Below are 26905 nucleotides of genomic sequence, written 5' to 3'. Positions count from 1 at the left end.
GCCTCTGGCAATTAGTCAATCACAGTTCAGGCTTTCCTGGCACTATTTCCTGCAGAGGTTTCTGTTTGTGGGTTTCTGCTCTGGTAATTTATAATTCTGTATATTCGCCAGTCTCTCTCTCCAATTATTGAGGTAGCTATTTGCCTTATGACCTCATTTCTCTGACAGATCTAAGGGGAGTTGTTGATTTTCAGTTTGTTCAGCTTTTACTTGTTGTCAGGACAAAGTGCTGTCAGGACAAAGTTTAAGCTCCTTACTTGCTAGACTGGAAATAAGTCCCCCTGTTTTTATATTTAACTGTAATTTTACTGAAATTAAAATTTTATTGAAAATCTAGAGTAACAGATTTAAGTTTTGAACAGGAGTGTTTTGTGCTGTGAGATAAATAATATATACTTTTATGCATAATTCAAGAAACAAGGAAATTTTACTACTTTCTGTTTTAGCATCATTTTGAGGAAAGAGGGATTACTTTGGATAAAGATTTAAGTGGCTTCTAAATGCTAAGCCAGAGTCCAAAGGCCATTAATATTTGTAACACTATTCTATTTAGTTCTTTGGTCTTATAACTGCCAATAAGTTGGTTTTATATTCTGAAGGATCAGAAAGGAAGAGCATAGGAGTAGCTCAGTATTAAAACAGAAGGGGGTAATAAGCATATGTTCCTATCTCTTAAAAGTCTTAAGTCTGTCTAGCAAACTAGACAGTTTTTATGTAGAAAGCATTTGTTTTCAGTCACATCCTAGAATACTAAAGATGGCTTTTTTTTAATATTAAAAGAAAAGCTGTAATTTAAAATTTTGCCTGTAGTCTCATATCAGAGGATTGTTAAAAGGACCATTCATTTTTATCAATGTAAACTTCAAATGCAAATATAAATAAATACTGAGACTGAGTAGTTGTGAATAAGCACATTTTCAGTGATGTCTCTTTGATTTATTTTTTAATATTTTTATCCATGACTTAACTGATTAATCATATTAATTTAGTGGTTATATTAAAATTTTCATATGCTTTTATTCAGTTAGTTTTTGCATGATTTTTTTTAAAGACTTTATTTATTTGACAGAGAGAGACACAGTGAGAGAGGGAACACAAGCAGGGGGAGTGGGAGAGGGAGAAGCAGGTTTCCCGCGGAGCAGGGAGCCTGATGTGGGGCTTGATCCCAGGACCCTGGGATCATGACCTGAGCCGAAGGCAGACGCTTAACAACTGAGCCACCCAGTCTCCCCTAGTTTTTGCATTATTATAAAAGGATTATACCTCTTAAGTTTCTGTACTAAGTTATGTGGCTTTTTCATTAAATAAGGACAAATGTTTCATTATAATATTATATTTCTAATATATAGTTTAAGACTGACCTGTAGATGGAGACGAGGCTCATGTAAATCCATGGAGAGATAACATTAGTAGGTTAGGGTAAAAAGAATGTGTTTTTCTTTGCACAAGTGGAATAGTGTTGCTCAGGAGCACACTTACCCCTTTTTCCTCAGGTCTTGGAGCCCTGCCAGGGCTAACTACATGTTCTGATATGTCATGCAGTGGTGGCCTGTCTCTCTAGAGAGCATTACAGTCAGTGACTATGCTACCAAACAGTTCTTGGAAGAGTGAGTGTATGAAAGGGTAAAGCGAGAGAATCTTACTACTTTGAGATTTCCAAGTCCAAGTGGCTAAAAGAGTGAAAAATTTAAAATAAATTTTAACAGCCATTTTTAATATTTCCAACATTCTAGGTATAAGTATTTTGTATTTTGTATGTAGTCTTAATTTTCAACTTTAAGAAAGCTTTATCATTTTTTATTCTTTTTAGAAGCTAATCAAGTCTAGTAACATTGGTTATATCACTTATTTAAAACTTTAAATCATTAATTTTCCCAAAGATGATTTTTATTTTTCTCTTATTCTGTTTTATGATTTTGTTCAGAACAGTTAAGCTATTGGTTTGTGATAAGGTGGATTTTTTTTTTTTTTTTGAGCAAAGTTAAACAGACCAAACTTAGTTGTTAGATTAAACTAGATATTACAATTCTGAATGCTGGGTTCACCATTATGGCAATCATGAAGAATTCCTGATACTATCTGTGAGCAGCATTCATAACCTCTGCTATTTGTCTGAGTAAACGTCACAGCACTCAAGGAGATAGTGATATTTAACAGACTACCCTGTACCAGAAAAGGAGGGGTAAAGGAAAAAAGAGCACAATATTTATGACTCTAGGAACTATAAGTTGTAATTTAATGAGATCAAAGCATGTGCTGTTTACTTGCTCACTAACAGCTTTGAATAAAGTGGTTAGAAAACAGACAATGTACTAAAAGTTCAGGATATTTAAAAGCTATAAGGGCTATAAAATCAAAAGCATATTTTCAGTGGAAAATCATTTCATGGAGGTCTCTGATTTTAATTTATTATGCTCTTAAGATTAATTAATATATAAGAGAAAAAGAAAGACATAAGAAATGATTAGTTTTTACTTTTGTCAGCCATATACTGAGTTTTCACTCTTACCCTCCCCTTTCCCACTTCCTTGTTTCATTACAATTTTTGTAATAGGAATTGATGCATTTTAGAGTATCTCCTAGAAAACTTAGCTGATTACAACAGCTTCATATTTTCAGTTGTTGAAAAGTATAGAAAACTGTAGAAGTTTGTTGCACTTTGTTACCTTGACAGAAAAAATAACTTTTAGAAAAATGAATCCTCTTTTATTAATTCAGAGAATTATAAGCCATTTGATATAAATATGTTTTAGCAATATATGCTTCAGTTTAATTGTACTTTTATCAGAACATTGCATTTTAGGATTGAACTTAGAATAGTTCACAAGTATAAAACTAGTATAAAAAGCATCTAATAATTTCTAACTAGTCTGAATGTTTATTTCTTACAGGTGCATCTTGCTTTAGGAAAACCCAATATAAAAAAATTAAAAGTTCAAAGTGAAAATTTTAAAACTACCATTTTAGTACACAAAAAAGCAGCTTGAAAGCAAGGTTTTGGAAACACCATTGTGTAAAGAAAGTTGTACATTATTTTAAGCCCAGTATTATTGGTGGCTTTTTAAAAAAAGTGGAATCAATTGAGCACAAAAGATCTCTTTTTAATACTCAGATGATATTTGATTAAATACTGGATAACAATATAAAAATTAGCTAAAGATCCCATAAATCTGAGTTGAGATTAAAACTTTGAGGTCCTCTAACAGATATTTTTCTTTTGAATTAATCTCCTAAATTTTTAAGAAGTTAAATTAATCGCTGAAATTACTAGTTTTTTGTTGTTTTTTTTTTTAAATATCCTTCAGTATGCATAGTGAATTTGACTACCATCCCATGTTTTCAAATGTTTATCCAGGGTGGAAATAATAAGGTCAGTACATCCTTTTGTTCAATAAATTTAAGTCAAAGACCTTCTAGTTCTAGAGTAATGTTTTATTATACTATCTTATTTCTGTAATTGTTGTTTTCTAGCATATTCTTGGATCTGTACTTATAATGAAGAATTAACCTATTTTAAATTCACAAATTTCAGACTGTCGATTACAACAGTCAGGGTTATTTTCTAGCCAAAAAATATGCTGTTCTTTTAAAGTTAACATAATGCTAGTGACTCACTATCTACTAAGCTTTATTTTTCTATTATTGTACTGGTCTGTTCACATTTAAACCAGTAGTATCTGTCTATATAACATGGTGATCTGTAGGACTGTGGTTGTTACATTGAATGGAGTGAAACCAGTTGGTTCAATCAGTGATTAAACCCTCAGCACCATACTTAAACCTACCACTTTCTATTCATTCTTGCAAACTGACTGTGAATTATCGTGTCATTAATAATACTTTGTCTGGCTGACATCTACTGCTCTCACCAAATATTTTTATTGCCATTTTTTAAATCCTGAGTAAATCAACCTTTGCTTTCATCAGATCGTATTTTTAGGTAAAGACAATCACATTTTTTTCATAATCATGTTAATTACTTTTCTTCTTATAGTCGATATACTGTTTAGTTCCTTTTAAATTCCTTGAATGTATTAAGCTGCTATGGGATAAGTACAAAACACGGCACCTTTCCTTGAGGAGCACATGGTCTATAGGAAAATTCTTACTGTTGTTAGCTTTGAAAGAATGAATCTTAATTCTTTAAATAAATAAAAGGATATTTAATTATACCATTATTAAGACTTAGTCTATTTTTATTTTTTGTTTTTATTTTTTAAGATTTTATTTATTTATTTGAGAGAGAGAGAATGAGAGATAGAGAGCACGAGAGGGAGGAGGGTCAGAGGGAGAGGCAGACTCCCCGCCGAGCAGGGAGTCCGATGTGGGACTCGATCCCGGGACTGCAGGATCATGACCTGAGCCGAAGGCAGTCGCTTAACCGACTGAGCCACCCAGGCGCCCCAAGACTTAGTCTATTTTTAAAGTAGAAAAAAAAATCCTAGAATCCCTTGGATTCACCTTAGTAGTAGTAATAGGTAACAGTGCCTGACACATAGTAGATGCTCAGCAAATACTTGTTGCATGGAGTATTACACGCCACACGGTTTGTTTTTAAAAAATTGTATTTCTAATTTACAGATTAGGAACTTGAGACAGAAGGAAGTTAAATAAGTTACCTAAAGTTAAATAACAAGGAAAATAAAGCCAGGACTGGAACCTAGACAAATTTTGACTCCAGAACCTACAGTCTTAACCATTCTAATAGTGATAGCAACATAAGCAATTTATCCACATAAGTTTCTTCTCTTTCTTAGAGAAGAGAAGCATATATTTACCAGAAAGGGAAATTTTTAACTATTCACACTCCTGCAATATCAGCTCTTTATATGCCTTGAGTCTAAATATCTATAGACTACTTGACTCTAAAGATATAGAGTCAAGACATAGACTACTATGTCCCTACCTTGAAATTTTATCATTAAACACTGCTTCTTTTGGGCTCTTTCATTCGGCCCTCCTCTTTCTCCAGCCAGGGCATCTTTTTCTATCATCTGTACCACACATGATACTCTCACATCTGTTCTTTCTGCCTCTAGTCCTTCAGTTCCCACTACTTCTCCCAGCCCTTTAGTCTCTTCCTGCCAACATATAATTCCCTGCATAATATTTCTCATTTATTCTGTTTATCTTAATTCATCACTTTACCTTTTTCTTTAAAACTAAACCTTTCAATTATAGTCATCTCAAAGAGGTGCTTGACCCACACCTATATGGATGTTGCTTTTCTCTTTTCCCCCTTTTGTTTTCTTGTTTTTCATATGAGTAGAATGATCCCTGCCTTTCTTGTTTTACATATGTGTAATAAATATAAAACAATAAACGCATGGAAAAGCACTTCAGAAAGTTAAACATGCCATAGAAATTTATGGGATTATTGTTACTTGCAAATAAAATTAGGTTAAGATTAGGATTAAGGCAGTTTTGTTAGATTCAGCTTTTCGGCACCACAGACTGTAGGTGGTTTATAATGTATAGTCTTTCAAGACAACTGAAACAGACTCATTTGCCTTTAAATTCCTTTATCAGAGAGGAAAGTCTGAAACCCCTTCTGACTCATCAACTGCTCTTTCTCCCTTCATGCATGAACTGTTTTCTATTTCTACATCTGGTTCTCTCCAAACTATCTTCTTCAGATCATCTCTAAATTTCAAAGAATCATAGGGATCATCTAATCTTGTTTTTGTCTTTCTTTGAGCTGCAGAACCCTCAGTTCAAGATGTGGAAGCTCAATATTAAAATGAATAAGGTTTGCTGTTGCTTGAAGGGAGGCTTGGAGGAACACTGGAGCTATACCTAGGGGCTCTTTCTTCTCTATTAGCAGCTATGAATGGTCTCCATGGGGTGTCTAGGACTTTTCAGAGCACAATTTAAAAACCATTAACTGGATCCAGCCTCTCCTTTTTTTGTAAAGGGAACCAAAACCTAAAGAGAGTAGGTGAGGGGTGCCTGTGTGGCTCATTTGGTTAAGTGAGTCTTGGTTTCAGTTCAGTCTAATCTCTCAGTCATGGGATTAAGCCCCACTTTGGGCTCTGCGCTCAGTGCAGAGTCTGCTTCGGATTCTTTTCCCACTCTCCCTTTGCCCCTCCTTGCTTGCTTGCCTCTCTCAAATAAATAAATAAATAAATACCTTTAAAAAAAAAAAGAGTAGGTGAATTACTCATTGTCAGTCAGCTTGTAAAAAAATTCTCCATTTATCTTCTATTATACTATGTAATATTTGTAGTCAGTAATATCCTAAACAACCTATGTATTTTATAATGTTAGCTGAAATTTTTCTTGTAGTGGACATTGTGATAATTTCCCCAATATTCAGTCCACTTTATATGATCAGTCTGTCTCTAAGATAGTTAATATAATCTCCATTCTTCATGTCAGTGTTTGGTTCAGGAATGAGCCTGTGATCTGGTTCTGGCCAGCCGGAAATGGTTCAAAGAAAAATCTTCTTACTCTTTTAGAAGGAGTTCCAGGAAGAGACCAGTTGCTATGCAGTACCTAAATTGGCCTCTTGTTATAGTCCCAACAATGGAAGAAAGGACAGTCCCAAGAATGGAAAGTGGAGAAATGAAAATATCCTAGTCTTTGATAATACCTAATCTTTATTAAATATTCTCATCATTGAGTGCCTGAATCAACCAACACAAGAACCTGTCCAACTTTTTGTTTGTTTTTTTTAATTTTTTTATTGCTTTTTTTTTTGATGGTGGAAATCTATTTATTGAACAGATAACTTGGCAACATGTCTCATTGCTGCAAAAAAAGTTCATAGACTTTAACTCTTCCTCTCTCGGGAGTACTATCTTCAAACAATAACAAAACAAGTCCAGAATGTACAGCACAGCAATACTTACAAACACTGTTGTAATGTGAAGCTCTACTAATTGAGATTGGTTAAATACATTAGGAAGTGGCATATCATGCAGGTATTAAAATTATGCTCTCCATTGATCTTTGCCCCATAGAAAGCTAATGGTAATATTAAGTGGAAAAAACATTTCCAAAATAGTAATTATTGTGTAATTTCATCTTAGTAGAAGTAAAAATATCTATAGAAAAAAAGCGTGTGTGCCTGCATGCATGTGCACACACCTACCCACACACAGTCTTAAATGTGCAATAGTAGTTATTTCCAGGTTGGATGTTTAACAATCTTTTATCTATGTTTAATTTTTTTTCACTTTTTTTATTATGTTAATCACCATACATTACATCATTAGTTTTTGATGTAGTGTTCCATGATTCATTGTTTGCGTATAACACCCAGTGCTCCATGCAGTACGTGCCCTCTTTAATACCCATCACCAGGCTAACCCATCCCCCCACCCCCCTCCCATCTAGAACCCTCAGTTTGTTTCTCAGAGTCCATATAGTCTCTCATGGTTCGTCTTCCCCCACCCCGATTTCCACTCCCTTCATTATCCCCTTCCTGCTTTCTTTTTTTTTTTTAACATATAATGTATTATTTTTTTCAGAGGTACAGGTCTGTGATTCAACAGTCTTACACAATTCACAGCACTCACCATAGCACATACCCTCCCCAATGTGTCACCCAGCCACCCCACCCCTCCCACCCCCCCATCACTCCAGCAACCCTCAGTTTGTTTCCTGAGATTAAGAATTCCTCATATCAATGAGGTCATATGATACATGTCTTTCTCTGATTGACTTATTTCGCTCAGCATAATACCCTCCAGTTCCATCCACGTCGTTGCAAATGCCAAGATTTCATTCCTTTTGATGGCTGCATAATATTTTGTATTTTAATTGCAGTATAGTTAATATACAGTGTTATATTAGTTTCAGGTGTACAATATAGTGATTCAACAATTCTTTACATTACTCAGGGCTCATCATGATAAGTGTACTCATAATCCCCTTCACCTATTTCACCCATCCCCCTCACCCAGCTCCTTTCTGGTAATCATCAGTTACCTTGGTTTCTCTCTCTCTCTTTTTGCCTTAAAGTCCGCATATGAGTGAGATCATACGGTATTTGTCTTTCTGTGATTCATTTTGCTTAGCATTATATTCTCTAGCTCCATCCATGTTATTGCAAATGGCAAGATTTTATTCTTTTCTATGGCTGAATAATATCCCATTGTGTATATATGTACACACACACACACACACACACACACACACACACCACATCTTCCTTATCCATTCATCTATCAGTGGGCACTTGGGCTGCTTCCATATCTTGACTCTTGTAAATAATGCTACTTATAATGACAGGGGTGCATGTATCCCTTTTCCTTTGAATTGTTGTTTTTGTATTTTTTGGGTAAATACCCAGTAGTGCAATTACTGGATCATAGGGTAGTTCTCTTTTTAACTTTTGAGGAGCCTCCATACTGTTTTCCACAGTAGCTGCACCACTTTGCATTCCTACCAACAGTGCACGAATGTTCCATTTTCTTTACGTCCTCGCCAATACTTTGTTTTTCTTGAGTTTTTTGCTTTAGCCATTCTAACAGGTGTGAGGTGACAACAGCTCATTGTAGTTTTGATTGGCATTTCACTGATAATGAGTGATGTTGAGCATCTTTTCATGTGGCTGTTGGCCATCTGTATGTTGTCTTTGGAGAAATGTCTGTTCATGTCTTTGCCCATTTTTAATTGGATTATTTATTTTTGAGGTGTTGAGTTTTATAAGTTCTTTATATATTTTCGATACTAACCCTTTATTGGATATGTCATTTGCAAATATCTCCCATTCCATAGGTTGCTTTATAGTTTTGTTGATTGTTTCCTTTGCTCTGCAGAAGCTTTTAATTTTGATGTAGTTCCAAATTTTTGCTTTTATTTCCCTTGCCTTGGGAGACATATCTAGAAAAATGTTGTTATAGCTGATGTCAGAGACATTACTGCCTGTGGTCTCTTCTAGGATTTTTATGTTTTCAGGTCTCACATTTAGGTCTTTAATCCTTTTTGAGTTTATTTTTGTGTATGGTATAAGAAAGTGGTCCAGTTTCATTGTTATGCATGTAGTTGTTCTGATTTCCCAACACCATTTGTTGAAGAGACTGTCCTTTTCCCATTGCATATTCTTTCTTGCTTTGTCAAAGATTAATTGACCATATAATTATGGGTTCATTTCTGGGTTTTCTATTCTGTTCCATTGATCTGTGTCTATTTTTATACCAGTAGCATACTGTTTCGATTACACAGCATTATAATATAACTTGAAATCTGGAATTGTGACACTTCCAGTTTTGTTTTTCTTTTTCAAGATTGCTTTAGCTATTTGAGTCTTCGTGATTCCATATAAATTTTAGAATTGTTCTCATTCTGTGAAAAATGCTGTTGGTATTTTGATAGGGATTGCATTAAGTGTGTAGATTGCTTTGAGTAGTATAAACAGTTTAACAATATTTGTTCTTACTACCCATGAGCGTGGGATGTCTTTCCATTTCTTTGTGTCCTCTTCAGTTTCTTTCATCAGTGTTTTGTAGTTTTCAGAGTACAGGTCTTTCACCTCTTTGGTTAAGTTTATTCCTAGATATTTTACTGTTTTCTTAATTTCACTTTCTGCTGCTTCATTATTAGTGTATAGGAATGCAACAGATTTCTGTACATTGATTTTGTATCCTATGACTTTCTGAATTCATTTATCAGTTCTAGTGGTTTTTTGGTAATGTCTTTCAGGTTTTCTATCTATAGTATCATGTCATCTGCAAATAGTGAAAGTTTTATTTCTTTCTTACTAATTTGGATGCCTTTTATTTCTTTTTGTTGTCTGATTGCTGGAGCTAGGTCTTCTAGTACTATGTTAAATAAAAGTGGAGAACCTACCCAACTTTGGACGTTCTCTTATGTGGAAGAATAAATGTCCTTATTATTTGTATGGTTTCCTAATACTAGTAACCAAAGCATCCTGATACTGACGCTTTGTGTTTTTAATTACAGAATAATGTGTTTTGTACAAAATAATAGATGTTTAAAATATAAAATGTGTTCATTTTATAACATCTGTATGATAGCTCACTTTTTGAGGGTCTTTTGGTACAAATTCCTTTGGCTCCCTGATTATCCTTTTTCTTCCATTCCTCCAAAGCTCTATCCTAAGGTCTCTCTCAGTGAGCTCTCATTTCTGTGATTCAGTCATTCACTTCGTGCAGATGACTTTATATTTCCAGCCTCAGATTTCCCTTAATCTCAGTTCTATTTTTTCAACTGCCTGCAGATCGTCTCCTTTTATGACTTACTGTAATTTCAGGGTCAGCCGGGCACACATTGGATTAATTCTTCATTCTCCATATACCTCCTTTCTCCCTCCACATCCCCCCAAATTCATGCAACTCTTCTTTCAAAGGAAATCCTCTTGCTGACTGTGAAGATGAACCATTGCTGGGACATTGAAACTTCATTTTGAGGGAATTCATCACATATAGCCTTTTATAATTTGAAAAAATATGAATGAAGGACTTTTTTTTTTTTAATAAAACAACAACGTATGGCTCAGGCATAATGATTTGGGATTTTTTGGCTTTCTTAACAGTCTCAGAACATTGTTCATCTCTTGTTTCTTGTTGTCTTAATACATTTTCATCTGTTTCATCAGCAAAGCAGACTTCCCATTTCCTTTCCATTGTCATGCTTTCTCTTCCACATTTCATGGTTTTTCTTTTCATTTCTTTTAGCTTCACCTAGACACTCTGGAATAATCTTTTTCCTTCATTCCCTTTGTCTATTCAATTATATCTTCCTTTAGAAGATCTCATATTTGCCATTCTTCATTTCTTAATAGTATAGACATTTGTCATCTCATGTCTGGATTAATAAAATAGTCCCTTAGCCAGTGTTCTTTTATCTGGTTTTTACTCATTCTTTAAAAAAAAGAAAGATGTTATTTATTTATTTGAGAGAGTGAGCAAGAGAGAGTGCACACGAGCATGAGCAGGGGGAGGGAGAGGAAAGGGAAAAGCAGACTCTCCGCTGAGCAGGGAGCCTGATGTGGGGCTGGATCCCAGGGCCCTGGGATCATGACCCGAGCTGAAGGCATACACTTAACTGACTGAAGCACCCAGGCGCCCTTGGTTTTTATTCATTCTTGTTGCTAGAATGACTTTACTGGGTTACTAGTTTGATGCATTGCTTCCATGTGCCTGACATGCTAGATACTTAGTATATATAGAAGGAATGGGGTAGATTGAATAGTTCTCTTTTGCCTACCAAATCAAGTCCCAAATTTTTTTCCAGCTTTATTGAGATATCATTGACATACAACATTGTGTAAGTTTAGGTGTACAACATATTGATTTAGTCCCATACTTCTTTAATTGGCTTTTCACAGCTTCCATGGTCTGGCCCCATTCTATATCTTCAACATCATTTCCTACTGCTTCTTAAGCATCTTCTGTTCTATTTAATGCAAAATCTTTGTTGCAATCATCATAATTCTTCATTATTCCTTCCTTTTTGCCTTTGCTCTCCTCCATATCCCCTCCCCACACTTTAATTCAATTTACTTGAATTAAACAGGATTGAGTCAGGAAATAGATGGCACCTTGGAATGGGTAAAAGAGAAAAGTTTGATGAAGAAGCTGTTTACAAAGTTAAGGGCAGCGTTCAGGGAAACCAGGAGGAGCATTGAAGCACCACAGGGATAGAAGCGGTGGGGGAATGATTATACCACATAAACCTGAGGGGGCAAGGGAAGGAAGCAGATACTGGGAACCTGGAGAGAGCTGTAGGTGCAATGACCTTTGGTAAAGGTAGAGAGCTATTGTCATTTTGTGGCCAGGTAGGGAGGAAACAGGGAAATACCTCAATCTGTCTTCCCAGCATACTGATTTGCTGGTGCCTTCCAGAGATTGAACCCAACCAGGAGCCGGAGGGCAAGAAAGATTGTTTGCTGTATCCACAGATATCAGCACACAGGGAACAGAGCAGTATGAAGAAAAGGTGGAGAGTGAGTCAGGACAGATAAATGGAGGATATCTAGTATACTATTCATTCTTCAAGGCATACCTCCTTTGTTCAGACTTCTTTCATGATTCAGTACATGTTGATTGTTCTCTTTGTACCGGCCATCAGTTTGTCTGCCTGCTTTTCTAAGAGTCAAATCCTATCTCTTGACCCATGTGCAGTTACTTTAGCAGTCGTTTTATGCAGTGCATATATCTGAAAGGGACATGTGAACTAAAACCATTAATCCTTTTTCCTGGATTTTGAACTAGGTATTGAGTTATAATTGGGTGAGTTTTTATGTGGCATCTGAAGGTATAACATGTAGAACTCTGGACGTATTGGCAGCCCTATTTTCGGCTGCTCCTTTTTCAGCTTCCTGAGTATTACACTTTTGATTTTCCACCCACCTCAGTTGACTGTACTTCTCAGCCTTCTATATTAGCTTCTTCTGTAATCCATGAATGTTGGAGTTCTTTAGGACCCAGTCATTTGCCATCTTCTTTCTTCTAACTAATAACTCTAAGTGATTGCCCATTTCCATAGCTTTATATACTATTATATACTACACTATATATATATATATGCATATATATATATATCTCCTATACACTGATACTTAAGAAATACGTGTTTACTTTAGAAGAAAGAGAAAATACCAATCAGTACAATGAAGAAAATAACAATTTCCTGTAATCTACCAACCTAATGAACTTTTTTCTACAAGAGTTTTTTGTTATTATTATTTATTCAGTTCTTACATACAATCTTTTAAAAACTAAAGTATATTAGTACACTGTAGGTTGTACTGTCACTGTTGACTGTAGTGGATGCCGCTCCTACAGTGGTACCATTGTTGCCCATGGACATGTGTTGTTACTAGCATTGCCCCTAAAGCCTACAACAGAAGGATTTGCAACAGTTTTTGTTCTTTGTGATACTGCTTCCTGATCCAATATCCGGGACAGGTGCATCTGATTAGCAGAATCTGGCCTCATGCTTATAAAGCTAGTATCTGGCATTTCTGGCTCCTCTATGGACAGTGGACTTTTATAATGTAGAATTCCTCCAAAATTCAAAGGGAGTTCAGATACTGTGTGGTTAAGAATGTGAAAATTGGATTCTTGAGTATTTAATATAGTCAGTATACACAGAACAGCAGAAAAATAAATTACACACCAATTCAGAAGTTGGTATTTTAGAATTATAATGTGTTTATAATCTGTTAAGCTAAGTGGACATGTAACTTCACAAATGAAGACTTCTTTTGTATCTTCTTCAATTCTAATAATCTGTAATGATGCTAGAGTTATTTTTCTGAATTACAAATTTTATGTCTTTCTCCTACTGAAAATCCTTCAATTATTAATTCCTCATTGCCTATAGGATAAAATTAAAGCTCTTTTCAGCTTGGCCTACAAATCCCTTTCAGTATTTGAATCCTGTCAGATTTCTAGCCACAACCATGAATACTCTACTCCTCCCCCTCATCCATTACATATTAGCTCCAGCCATAATCTATTCTGTTTCCCTGAAAAGTGCCATACTCTCGTGTTTCTGCACGTTTGTGCATGTACAGTCTTTTTGTCTAGAATGTCTACATTTTTGTCCTCTTTGCAAATTTATCTTTAAAGACTCAATTCAGAAACCACTTTTCCTAATAATGCCTTCTTGATGCCCTCTACCAATCTCTTTCTTTCTTTATGCTTCTATACATTTCTGTAATATAGCACTCATCACATTAGATTATGATTATTTCTCACACAAATTTTTCTTATTAGATGCTAATGAACTTGGAAATTGATACTCTTATTATTTTTTTAATCTCAGAAGATTTTTGCTAAATAAGTTGAAAACACCCTACTTCTGGTTGGTTAGTTCATTTGGTTAGTATCTTTTTAAGGGAAGTTAGCTCTTTTTAAGGGAAAGAAATCATGCATTCTATCCCCGTAGCATTCCCACCTTGGCTAATTATCTTGCAAGGGAACTAGGGGAAATAGACCTGGATGGACCAGTAGTATTATCTTGATATGTGAAATACAGTAAATTATAATGATAGGTTTAAAATGGACTTTAAAACTGTCAGAAATACCTTTCTTTGATGAAATGTTTATACTGAACTTACTGTTTATATTTCTTATGTTAAGGAACTAAAACAAGTTACGTCAGACTTGATAAAGTCCAAGGTCACATGTCAACATAAGATGGGAGAAGAAAACATCCATTTAACAATTAAAGAACAAAAATTTCAAGAACTTCAAGAAAGACTCACCATGGTATTTAATTAAATGTATTTATGTTTATATAATTGTTTTTGTGAAATGAGAATTTCAGGTTTATAATACAAAAATGTTCCTTCTTTGTAAAGTTAATATACATAGTAAAAAAAGATATTGTGAATAATTTTTTGTTATTAGGTAATTTTTGCCATTATCAGCAAGAATTTAAGACAATAAAATTTGTCTATAACCATTTTGTTTCCATTTTCATATAATGTCAGGTAATCTATGGTACAGAGGTGTCTCCAGAAAAGCTTTTGGAGATGAGGAATTTTGTAATTTTTTAACGCGAATATTTATAAAAAATTTGCACAGCAGCCTATGCTGGGTGTCTCGTACCACCTTTATTTCACTAGGAGCCACTGCTTCACCAGCAAATGAATGTTGGTACTCTGGGGTAGGAGAAGGGTTCCTGACTCTCCTAAACGTATTGAGCACTGAATGAAATGTAGAATTTGCTGAATTTTATATCATAACTTTAAAATTACTCAATTTTTTAAAGGAGTTGGAATTAAATAAGAAGATTAATGAAGAGATCACACATATTCAAGAAGAAAAAAAGGCAAGCAATCATAAGATATTTTGAGAGCCAGTAAATATTTTTAAAAGCAGGTATAATGTGGGAAATAAAGCAGTTAAGTTAAATAACAAATGGAATCATGTCTAGGTCAGTTTCCCGGCACATAGTAAGCACTCAGTTAGGGCCTATTGAGTGGATACAAGTGTACCTTTTTAACCGGGTCTCACATATGCTCCATTAAAAAATAGATCCAAGGAATGGGGAGATGTTCATCAAGGGTACAAACTTCAGGTGTAAGATGAGTAAGTTCCGGGAGTTTAATGTACAACATGATGGTTTTAGTTAACAAAACTGTGGTATATATTTGAAAGTTGTTAAGAGAGTAGATTATAAATAATCTCACCACACACACAAAAATGGTAATTATGTGAAGTGATAGAGATGTCAATTAATCTTATTAGGGTAATCATTTAGCACTATATATATATGTACCAAATCATCATGTTGTACAACTTGAGTTTACAGAATGTTATATGTCAATTATATCTTAATAAAGTTGGAAAATAATACATTAAAATATTTAACGAATAAATAGAATAAAAATAAATCAGTTTTTCCCTTGATAGTTTAGACTATTGGTACCCTAGCAGATAATTATTGAAATGTATGTATGCTTAGAGCATGCATTTATAGGATGTTATACCCTCATTTGAATTTATTTGATATTTATAATTCTTCTATTTAAAAAAGGTCTGTGAAAGAAAAGTTCTCGTTTCTTTTTTTTTCTGCTTTTCCTCCATTTCATTCTAATACATACTATGACATCCTAGCTCATTAGCAATATGACATTTCAGGAGTGACACATTTACTGTTTTTAAGACAAGCCAATGAAAGTTTTGGTTTTAAATTCTTTACATTTTCCAGTACTGTCTCATAATTTAAAAAAAACTGTTATTTGAAAAACTCTTGGATATAGTACTTTGTAAGAAATCATACAATGTAATCATTTTATATATTAAGTTAGTAAAATGTGGTACTAGTTTATTTCACTGTCTTACTATGGTGTTAAGATTAAACTATAAAGATAAGTTAAGAAATTAGAAAATGTAGTTTAAGAATTAATTTAGAAACATACCTACAATCTTACAGTTCCTCCAACTGATAGATCATATTTATACTTTTTTAAAGGATATCATCATTTCTTTCCAGCATATGCAGCAGTTACTTCAGCATCAAACTCAAGTTAGTACTGAACTGGAAGCAAAGCTGAAGGTGTTAAAAGAAAATAATCAGGTTGTATATAGTGATATAGATAGTATATTTCCATTTAATGAGTTTTACCTGTCTAGTTGCATTTATCTGCCCAACTTTATCTGAGATCATTTTGAATTTTAGGGATAAGATATGGCCTTCATCAACTTGGTATCAGTGTCTAAAGTAATGAACGTATTTTTTTTTAACATTTAAGTTACTATTTAAATGTTCAATTTTATCAAGTATCTGACTTAATTTTGTAAAAGATTGGATGGGATTTTTTTTTTTTTTTTGTCTTAGAATTGTGACCAAGACCAAAACTGAAAATAGAAGAGAGTAGTTAGTGAATTTCCAGAAATTAAGGGCAGGTCCAAAAAAATGATTGAAGGGGGGAAGAATTTATCGTCACTGATGTCTTGGGAGTGAGATTTCAATAAGAGAGGCTTTTCTATTACATCCCTAGTTGGGAGGGGGAGTACATTTTCCTTTATAAGCTAAGTGAAGGAGTCTATGTGAAAATCATGTAAAGACTGGGGTACAAAAAGGGGAAAGTGCCATCTTGTTTTGTAGATGGATGCTTGAGATGCTCTAGAAACTCAAAGGTCCACTCTAGTGTTGCCAATAGAGTAAAATGTGATAAGTTCATGTGGAAGAACTTGGCATATGTTTCTTGAAGTTTGGAATTATACCAAGAACATATAGACTAGTGCAGTTATGGTCCAGAGATTTTAAGGACAAAAGTTTTTGGAGTGATATGTACCAATGGGGCTTGAAGTGTAGTATCCTTGTTCTGATACTGTACGGCCCAGGAAAGGTGCAGAAGAGAGAACTTTGGTGGTTTCTTGGCTCCACATGAAGGAACATGGAGGTTAGTGGAAGGATAGAAATTGTCCTGTGTGCCACTGGCCAAGTAATGGGATGTCCAATTCAAGAGAAGGAACTGGGCACGTGTTCCACTGGGGTGACCAGTGGAAGATATTTGTGCTCCTCTGAAGGGATTCTTGGTAATGAAGGTGAAGCTGAACATTCCTCAAGAAAACTACAGTCGCCTCCCACGTAAAGACCACTATCAGCGGAGGCCAAGGCCAACTTCCTGGGTATGTAATCGGTGCAGTTGCATAGGGACCCATACTCAGAGGGGCTTTGTGCTTCAGGCTTAACATTCTGTGTTCACTCTCTTGAAATTTTTAACTTTTTTTTAAAGATTTTATTTGACAAAGAGAGACACAGCGAGAGAGGGAACACAAGCAGGGGAAGTGGGAGAGGGAGAAGCAGGCTTCCTGTGGAGCAGGGAGCCCGATGCAGGGCTCGATCCCAGGACCCTGGGATCATGACCTGAGCTGAAGGCAGACGCTTAACGGCTGAGCCACCCAGGTGCCCCGAAATTTTTATTAATTTTTATCTCTGAATTTATGTTTTGTAAATTAAGTCTGATGGGAAAATGGAGCATGCATTAGGGGCTTAGAGCCTAAGCTTTCTCTGTCTCCTGCTGCCTCGTAGGACCAGTTTTTGACTGCTGGCTCTTCCATGGTTTGTTATCCTGGGCCCTGCCTGGCCTCATCCTCTTTGCATCTGCCCCACCACTGATGTGGTCACATTGGTGGGGAAAGGTCTGTGTTCTACTGTTGTTCCTTACTTTTGGTGGAGGCCTAAATATAACAGAGAGGGTCTGGGTCCATTGCATGTGCCCTATAGCATCCTGTCTCAGGTTGGCAGTGTGTTGGCACTCCCTGACTTCGCAGGGAGTCAGTCCTCAATCCAGATACTGAGGTATATCCCTGCCTGGCAGGTGCTATCGGTTGGGGGTTACCCATCTGCCATGGATTGGGGCAGAGGTCCCATGGGACAGAAAGATTGACTTCCCCACCTCCAGCCAGGGCATAGTACATGGGTCTAGTAGCTTGCAGGAGGTGGAACCCCATAGCTGGTGGATCTTGCTTGTTCTGAGTTGTGTGGTGAGGCCCTTAGGCATCTGTGAGGATCTGCATTTGCTCTGTGAATATCCCCCTGCCCAGGGATACATGACATTAAATAGAAAATAAAAAACACCATGATAAGTTGACAGGGAGAGAGGGGGGGGGGTGCGGTAACCATGAAGGAAGGGAAAGGTTTTGTATTTTAGTACCTTTAATAGTGCATTTTCCCTGCTTTTTTCATTTTGCATTGGGTCGCACAAATTATGCTGACTTCATCATCGTTGAATGGAACCACACTTAACCTGAACAATGCAAGATTTGTCTCCTCACCATTGATGTTCTTTGACTAATCATGTAAAGAGAGTTTTGCCCTCTTCATTTCTCTTGCCTGGCCCCGATACTGTAAAACTTAGACCTGGGAGAGGGAAGAAGCATTCTGGCGTCAAACTCTTCCTTCCTCTTCCCCTTTTCACCTCCTCCAGTAAGACTAGTGAAAAAATTTCTCTGAAAGTCCAGTTATAAGCAAGTATCCCCCCACGTCCTTTACCCACCCTACCGATAGATGACTGGGACTTTCTCTAATACTTTGAACCTTCTCCCAAGAAATATAGAATAGAATTTACCCAAATTCTTTATGGAGTAGCAGTTATCAGGATTGTTTTCTTGTCCATTTAAAGGAGTTGAAACAGATTTTTTAGGATGAACAAAATGTTAGTGAACAGCCAATCCCATCATTTCATTTCATGGTGAACTAGAGATCCAAAAAGTGTAAGTGATACAGTTCAAGGCTTCCTAATTAGTGGCAAACCCAAAATTAATTTTTTTTTTTTAGGATTTTATTTATTTGAGAGAGAGAGAGAGCACACGAGAGAGGGAACACAAGCAGGAGGAGTGGGAGAGTTAGAAGCAGGCTTCCCACCGAGCAGGGAGCCTGATGTGCGGCTCGGTCCCAGGACTCTGGGATCATGACCTGAGCTGAAGGCAGATGCTCAATGACTGAGCCATCCAGGCGCCCCCCCAAAATTAAATTTTTGACCTGATTCTACTTTGGGCCATTTCTACAACACTACAATGTTATTGTATTCTTCCTAGATCAGTGAGACTGCCACCTTTGTTAGATCACTTATTCTAAAACCACGACTTTTAAATTACCCTTCACGAGCTCTAAATGCAATGTTTATGTGTTGTTGAATTCTGTGGAGTGTGCAGTAGTCACAGAGACATACAGGCACGTGTTTCTTTGAGTTAACAAAGACTCTAACTATGGTCCCAGGATCTTTTACCTCTAAGTGCCAATATCTTAGATAATCCATATGCCTCTTTAACTAGCACCATTATTATTTGAGCCTTGATAGTACATAGAGAAACTAGATTTCATATGGAAATTTCATGCAAAGTATTGACAAGAACAAGATAGAATGGTCAACTTTTTATTTTGATAAGTAAGGACATTAAAAATAAGCAACACCCTCTGTCATCGCTTTTATTTTATAAAAAAGAATATTTTAATGCCACATATTAAGGATATAATCTCAGAATAGATACAGTCCTTTACAAGAAAAGACATTTGGTGACTTGTATAGACTTTGTTTGCCATTAACTAGTGTAATTTTGTCATGGATTAGTACTTTATAGACTGATCTTGGAGAACCACTGATATATAGTATAACAAAATATTGGTGTTGAACTGTTGCTGAAGATTATGCTGCATAGATATCTCAAGTGTTTTTCTTGAGGAGCATTCTAATTCTACCTGTATTAAAAGGGATCATTACTCTTCATAATGGCCTACTTTTTTTTCAGTGCTCTGCAATCATGCTGTCATCTGTCTCGTTTTTTTAATGGTATAGTTTGGAGCATAGAGACCTGAATTCTCATGAGAGAGAATATTTTCTACTATGATTTAATTATAGTTTAGTCTAAACGTAGTGTATTTCTGCTGCTGTAGTCATAGTGTTTAACAAGAATAATTTACTTAGTTTGCTCCTATAGTCATAGTATTAGCCAGGGTTAAATTACTTAGGTTGTGGTATATTAAAACATTAACAGATGATTTTATTTTGACTTGCTGCAATATTCATTTTTTTTCAGAATGGCTTTTGGGTTTGTTAATCCAGATACAAATAATTTTCTGATAAAGTCTAAATTCCACGAGAACAGTAACAGTTTCATGCATGTAGCATTAAGAGCCTAAAAGAGTATCTGGCACACAGTAGGAGCTCATTAAATTTTATTAAATTAATGAATGATTAAAAATGAATAAATTCAGAATCTTTGTAAGTTCAGATATTGCCAGATCTGGGCTTCTGGTTAAACATGTTGAATTGAACCTACACATTAACTTCTATTTCCTTCTGAAACTGTAATAAAATGACATTAATAAATCCACAAGGACAAGTAAATAAAGAGAAGAAACAATAAAAATTAAGTTTTAAGTGGGAACCAAATGGAAAATTAGTAATTTACTTAGCAAATGAAAGAAAGTAGAAACTCAAGTCAAAGGTGCAGGAATGCTCAGGAATTGCATCATGTGCCTCTAGAAGCTGGATGTGCAACGGAAGCCAAGAGCTAGAAGGTCTATATAAAAAGCTAGAAGCTATCTTACCTCCCAATTCTCTTCCCTACCCTGCACAAAAAGGCACTGCCTGTCTTCTACTTGGCAGAAGATTGGCAATTCATGTTGGAGAGTCTGGGGGACAACTGAGGTTGGGAAATCCAGTAGTATTCTCGAGACAGCTTATACCAGGGAGAGCTGTTTGTTAAAGTTCTTGTCATTTTGTGAACTGGTTGTAAAACTAGTGGTGGCTTGAAATTGCCCCTGGTTGGAATGTTTAAAATTGACAAATGCTGTAAAAAAAATTTTTAGAGCCAATTTACCAATATGTTACTGAGAGAATTATATTGAAAACAGGGTGGAAATCTAAGTACTGAAATCTGAGACCTCCCTGCTCTGTTTCCCCATTTAGAGAACAGCTAGCTTTACCACTTCCAGACAGGAGAATGAAGTTTCCTCTCTGGGGGAACTAACTTGCTCAGGCTGTTCCAGTGAAGTGTTCCCAGTGAAATTGCTCAACCAGATCAACCTACAGTTGACAAAACTTTCAACCAGCTTTTTAATACTTCATTCTGAATATGAACATGCAGTTAAGGATCACTGGGCACTTGAAGACAGTCTCTACCATGCAAATCAGACAAAACGAACAGGGTAATGAAAAAAAAATTAGAGAAACTAAGAAAATACACACTATTACAAGAAATATATTTATTAATCCATAAAAACAAGAATTAGGAGTCTTTAGAAAAAGAAACTCAGAATTAAAGAGAAACTTTAAAATAAATATTTTAGCAGACATAAGTACAGTGAAAAGTTTGGAGAGTAATATTGAGATAGTCTTCTAGGAAGTAGAACCAAAAGACAAGAAGGTGGAAAACAGAAGGGAAAGAATATTAGGGTTTCAGTCCAAGAGGTCTAATGAGTTTCAGAGAGAACAGGGAAAATGGAAAGAGAGGAGATGACCAAAGAAATAATAGGAGAATGTAACCTAGAACTGAAGAATTTGAGTTTGTTTTGCTCAAAACCAATGTATATCATTATGAAATTTTATACTAAAAGAGAAGATTCTAAAACTCTGTGGAAAAAAGAATTAGGTCACATACAAAGGATTAAGAATAAGAACGGCAACATAATGACTTCAGGCTTCTCACTGGTAGTGCTGGAAGATAGACGATAATAGAACCATGCCTTCAGTGGTTGGAGAGAGATTGATTTTTTTTAACATTTTGTTTATTTGAGAGACAGAGAAGGGAGGGGGAGTAGACGGGGAGGGAGAGGAACAAGGATACTCCTCGCTGAGTGTGGAGCCCTACATGGGGCTCAGTCTCATGACCCTGAGATCATGACCTGAGCCAAAATCAAGTTTTGGAAGCTCAACTGACTAAGCCACCCAGACACCCCTAAGAAATTGATTTCTAAAGCAAAATTGTACTGTATTCAGCCAAATGAATTGTTACGTGTTGGTAGAAAAAAGATATTTTCAACATGGAGGGCCTCAAAAAATGTGCCATCTGTGCCTCCTTTATCGAGAAGTAATGGAAGGTTTGCTTTACCAAGACAAGGGAATAAACCAGGAAAGAGGAAACAGTAGGATCTAGGAGCCAAGAGACCAACCCCAGAAGAGAGAAGGAAATCCTCAGAGGTCACCTGATCAGTGTAGCAGACTGAAAGAGCAATAGGTCCAAATTATAATGGAAGGATGGAAAGTCTCCAAAATGTGGAAATGGAGAGTATCTGAGGGGTGCCTGGGTGGCTCAGTCATTAAGCGTCTGCCTTCGGCTCGGGTCATGATCCCGGGGTCCTGGGACTGAGCCCCGCATCGGGCTCCCTGGTCAGTGGGAAGCCTGCTTCTCCCTCTCCCACTACCCCCTGGTTGTGTTCCCTCTCTTGCTGTGTCTCTCTGTCAAATAAATAAATTAAATCTTTAAAAAAAAATGAGAGTATCTGATATAGGCAGTTTCTTTTAGATGAGGGTATGTATGGGTCAGGACAGGAAATGATTGACATATCTGATACACTGTTTTAAGAACATAATACTCTTGGTCATTTATTATCACTAAATAGATATGGTAGTATATTCTCTCACATCTCCTCCAAACTTTGATTTGTATATCTTCCAAAATATGGTGTTGTAAGTATAAATAGATACTGTATTAGTTAAAATGTTAAAACAGTAAGCATCTATTAAATAAACACGTAAATATTTAGAAACTGCTCTATTATTTGCCTATAAATTAAGAAGAACACATGACTTCTATAAAAATATTTACATTATCTTGAAGTAAAGGCAGGCAAAATAGGTATTCATTGCAGGCTATCGAAGTGCAATAATGTTCTTTATGTGCTAGAGGAGAATTTTAATGTTAAAACTGTAAAATGCTTTTTATTAGGTATTTCCATAATTTTACATAATTATGTCATTATGTATTGGTATTCTAGATATAATTGAGAACTCTTTAAATAGAATACTATGAAGCCTTTAAAATTAGATAGATCTGTACTTCATGGTATGGAAAGTAAGCAAGAACTACTTTTTTTTTTTTAAGAAAAAACAGATTGCAGAAGAACATGATATGTACGGTATGGTCTCATCTGTATTTAAAAAGATATATTTTATATACTTGTATGCTTAGAGACAGTTTCTGGAAGGCTACGCAAGAAACTGTTAGAGTGGTTACCTCTGGGGGAGGAGAACTGGAGAGCTGATAGAAGCTGTATCCTTTGTGTGGCTTGAAATGTTTACCCTGAATGTAAATAACTTTAATAATGATAAAAAGTGAACTTAATTCCAGATGTATTAGACATGTGGGTAGAGTTCTTAACTATCTATCTTTTTACAGAAGTTTACTTGGATTATCAGCAGACATTGAAGAAACCTAATAATATTGGTGACAGTAATTTAATAACTTTAAAACCCTTGTCTTAGAAAACAGTATTTTTACTCTTAAAGGTTTTTGAGGGGGGAGGGTGGTGTAGTGGTGATTATATTACGTTAATTTATGAAGTAATAAGTTAATATGGTAAATATTGAAGCTGTACTAAAAAAGTGTTAATTTGAAATTAAAAATTAAAATTGTATTTAAGGGTTTTCTAGCCAGTTAATTTCTAAAATAAAGATATGGAAAAATGTTCTGTGGTAGTTAAGATTTTGTAGTAGAGTTAGGCTGGATTATGCTACATTTCATATTTTTCAGTGCTGTACTTTATATTACTTTTTCAGGACATTAAAACTTATGCAGTGAAACTGAATAATGGCAATGTTTTTATACCCTTTTATAGCCATTTCTTTTTCATAACCTCCCCCTATTTCCTGTTAACTAAACTATAAGCACCTTTCTGTTAATTTATGAAAATTATTGTTGAGATAGCACATTATCACTGATCTGTATGGCACTTTCAGCATGTTAGAAGCAAAGGTCCAAGCAACATAAAACACATCAAAATTCATTAATGTGGTATTGATTATTTTTTGGATAATTAATTTTATTGCAGACCCTTGAAAGAGATAATGAGCTGCAAAGGGAGAAGGTAAAAGAAAATGAAGAAAAGTTCCTTAATCTTCAAAATGAGCATGAGAAAGCACTGGGAACTTGGAAAAAGCATGTAGGTTTATTAAATAGTAAAATATTAAAATAATTTAAGTAGTTGTAGACATTTAAAATAACTATTAATGCTAAGAAAATATTGCAAAAACAATATAGGAATAAAGTCAGACACATATTCTTCTTGAACTTGTGTTTCCAAGAAGTAAATGCTGTTGAAAAGCTAAATTTAATAAAACTGCCTATAATGCTTTCATGCATGAAAAATCACACATATGCATGTGTGTGTATTCCTAATAATATAAATATTGATATATATAATTTGAATGACTTCCCATATGTGACAAAAAAATTTTATCTTTTCATAAAACAGTATTTTAGAAAATGATTAAAATAACTATATAGGTACTATTAACTGATCTATTTGGCTTTCCTCAGCAGTTTTGTTGAGCTGTATTAAAGCCATGTTTAGAACATGTATATAATAGTTGAGTTCTGTAGTATTAACATTTTATCATAAAGAGTTGATATGTTATAAACATAGCTGTTTCCTTAAACCACATCCATTTATTTTACACTAAATTTTCATTTTAGTAAAGTAGACAATAAAAGTATGAAATGGTATAAATTAAAGTTGTAAAAAATAAAGGTTCACTTTAAAGATTGGTAGACCCCAAAATTGATTATTCTATTTTAATATGTATTTTCATTTCCTTTCAATTCTTTTAAAAGAATTAACACAGTAGCAAGTCACTATGAGTTTATGAAAAGTATATTTTGGGAAAGAAAGATGATATTTTGGACTATTATACTATAATTCTGCTGTATTTTTCCTAATACTATAATAATGTAATATATTTTATACTAATATATATCCAGATACCAGTTTGATAAACATTTTCTTGTAGACAATTTTGATATAAATTGTTATATAAGTAACTCGAGTTTTCACTTCATTCCCAGCTAACATGTTCCCTTAATTTGTATTTTGGAGAGATCAAGTCTTCACTGATGAATTTAGTAAGATTTGTCCAAATCTCAAAAAGTATTTTGTAGTTAGTTGCATCAGAATACTAAAAAATGCTTACTCTTTATAGTTTACTATTAAGCAACAAGCATAGTAATATTCATTTTAGCTTCAGCAAATTCACATTGCATCCTAACACTTCCTTCTCATTCCTGATGTTTAAAAACCATGGAAATGGTACTGTCAGGATAAGGAAAACTGTAAAGTGAAAAGAGAATATACTGAAATATGTCAACCATGCCAAAAAGAGATTAGTTGCACTCAGAAAATTAAAATTCATTTTTCCCTGAGACCATCACCATGCCCCTCCCACAAGGAAAAAAATCAATTGAATGAAGAAAAATATGCATTCAGTTTCACTGGTGAGGCTTCAGTCTATAAATTTGTATGAAATTGGTTTTGTCTTAGGATTATTTAGCTTCTACAGTCATTTCACTTCCATATGCTTTAGCACTAAATAGAACATAGTTAAGTAAGAAAAAGCTGAGGGTGCCTGGGTGGCTCAGTTGGTTAAGCATCTGCCTTCAGCTCAGGTCATGATCCCAGGGTCCTGGGATTGAGTCCATCAGGCTCCCTGCTCAGTGGGGAGTCGTCTTCTCCCTCTCCCCTTGCTCCTCCCCCCGCTCATGCTCTCTCTCTTACGCGTGCTCTCTCTCTCAAATAAATAAATAATCTTTTTTTTTTTTAAAGAAAAAGCTGCTATGATTATATGTGAGAGTTTTCTTGAATGGGAGGTCAGATCTACTCTTTAATTGTATTTCTATCTCTATGTAAGTTTTTCACCATTCTTGAGTGAAGAACAGTGAAAGTATTCCTACTGAGTTTGGATCAAGATGGGTTTTTAAAACTTAAAAAGATACAGACAAAAATAAGATGGAATCATACAAACAGCTATTTCCCCAAAAAACAAACAGTGAAAGAGATATTATACAAATAAAATTTTGTGAATATTTTTAGACAATATAGTTAAAATTCATAGAAATATTACAAAGAACAGTGTACGTGTATCTGTTTTCATTTGACTAGTTCTATAGTAATGGGTATATATAGACAAAAAGACAATAAATGAGAATGGTCAGAAATTATTTAGAGGAGAGGGCAGATCACAAAAGGAATTCAATTCACACCATTTATTGAGCATCTACTGTGTGTTTGGCATTATTCTAGGTACTGGATTTTCAGAGATGCCTAAAATACAAAGATCAATAAAGAGCTCACATTCAAATGGACAGATAACTGTGAAATTGAGTGCAATAGCATGGAGTGGTTTTAATAGTATTAACAAATTACTGTGAAAGAACAAAATAAATCCTATCATTTAGCTAAGTTGGAGAAAGTTTTAGGGAAAAGATGACGCTAGTTTAGCCTCGAAAGATAAATAAGGTTTCACCAACAATATGTGCCCATTTCCTATACTTCTCTTTCCATCTTGTTGGCATTCCATTTAGTAAAGAATGGGAAAAATCATGGAGGCATGAAACTGCATTTTCAAGGGTGATGAGCAGTCTGATTTGAATAAAGCATAGGATATGTGGAATGTGACATTGGAAAATAGGTTGAGATCATCTTCCAAAAGTCTCCTTACTAAGGAAGTTGAATTTTATTTTATAAGTAATGGAAAGCCACTGAGAATATTAAAGCAGAAGGGTGACATAGTCAGATCTGAGTTTTAGAAAAATAACTTACAACAGTATGGAGGATGGCTTTATGGAGAGAGACCAGCAAGAAGAATACTGTAAATAATCTAACCTTGAATGCATGAGGGTGTGAATTAGGGTAGTAGTAGTGAGAACAGAGAAGAGGGATAGATGTAAAAAACATTTAAAAGTAGAATTGGCAGGATAGTGATATTTTTTATATAATAAAGATTAGAAGGAGAAAGGAGTCAAACAGGACTCTGAGA

The 26905-nt window shown here is 35.1% G+C and overlaps 1 protein-coding gene across 9 annotated transcripts in view; it reads left to right on the top strand.

The window, feature by feature from the left end:
* Positions 1-26905, top strand: part of CCDC73 (coiled-coil domain containing 73) — a 152101-nt gene that overhangs the window by 103916 nt on the left and 21280 nt on the right. For 8 of the 9 annotated variants that reach the window (XM_027581553.2, XM_027581547.2, XM_027581552.2 and 5 more), the window contains 4 exons: positions 14058-14186; positions 14692-14751; positions 15898-16002; positions 23926-24036. In XM_027581553.2, the coding sequence (XP_027437354.2) occupies positions 14058-14186; positions 14692-14751; positions 15898-16002; positions 23926-24036 (405 nt within the window). Of the gene's footprint in view, positions 1-14057; positions 14187-14691; positions 14752-15897; positions 16003-16958; positions 17061-23925; positions 24037-26905 lie in introns of all 9 variants that reach the window. The other variant, XM_027581548.2, reaches the window with a different exon arrangement.

The sequence above is a fragment of the Zalophus californianus genome, chromosome 11, assembly GCF_009762305.2.
Source record: "Zalophus californianus isolate mZalCal1 chromosome 11, mZalCal1.pri.v2, whole genome shotgun sequence".
NCBI lineage: Eukaryota > Metazoa > Chordata > Mammalia > Carnivora > Otariidae > Zalophus > Zalophus californianus.
Note: the sequence above shows the minus strand (reverse complement) of the source record. Positions and strands in the feature narration are given on the sequence as shown.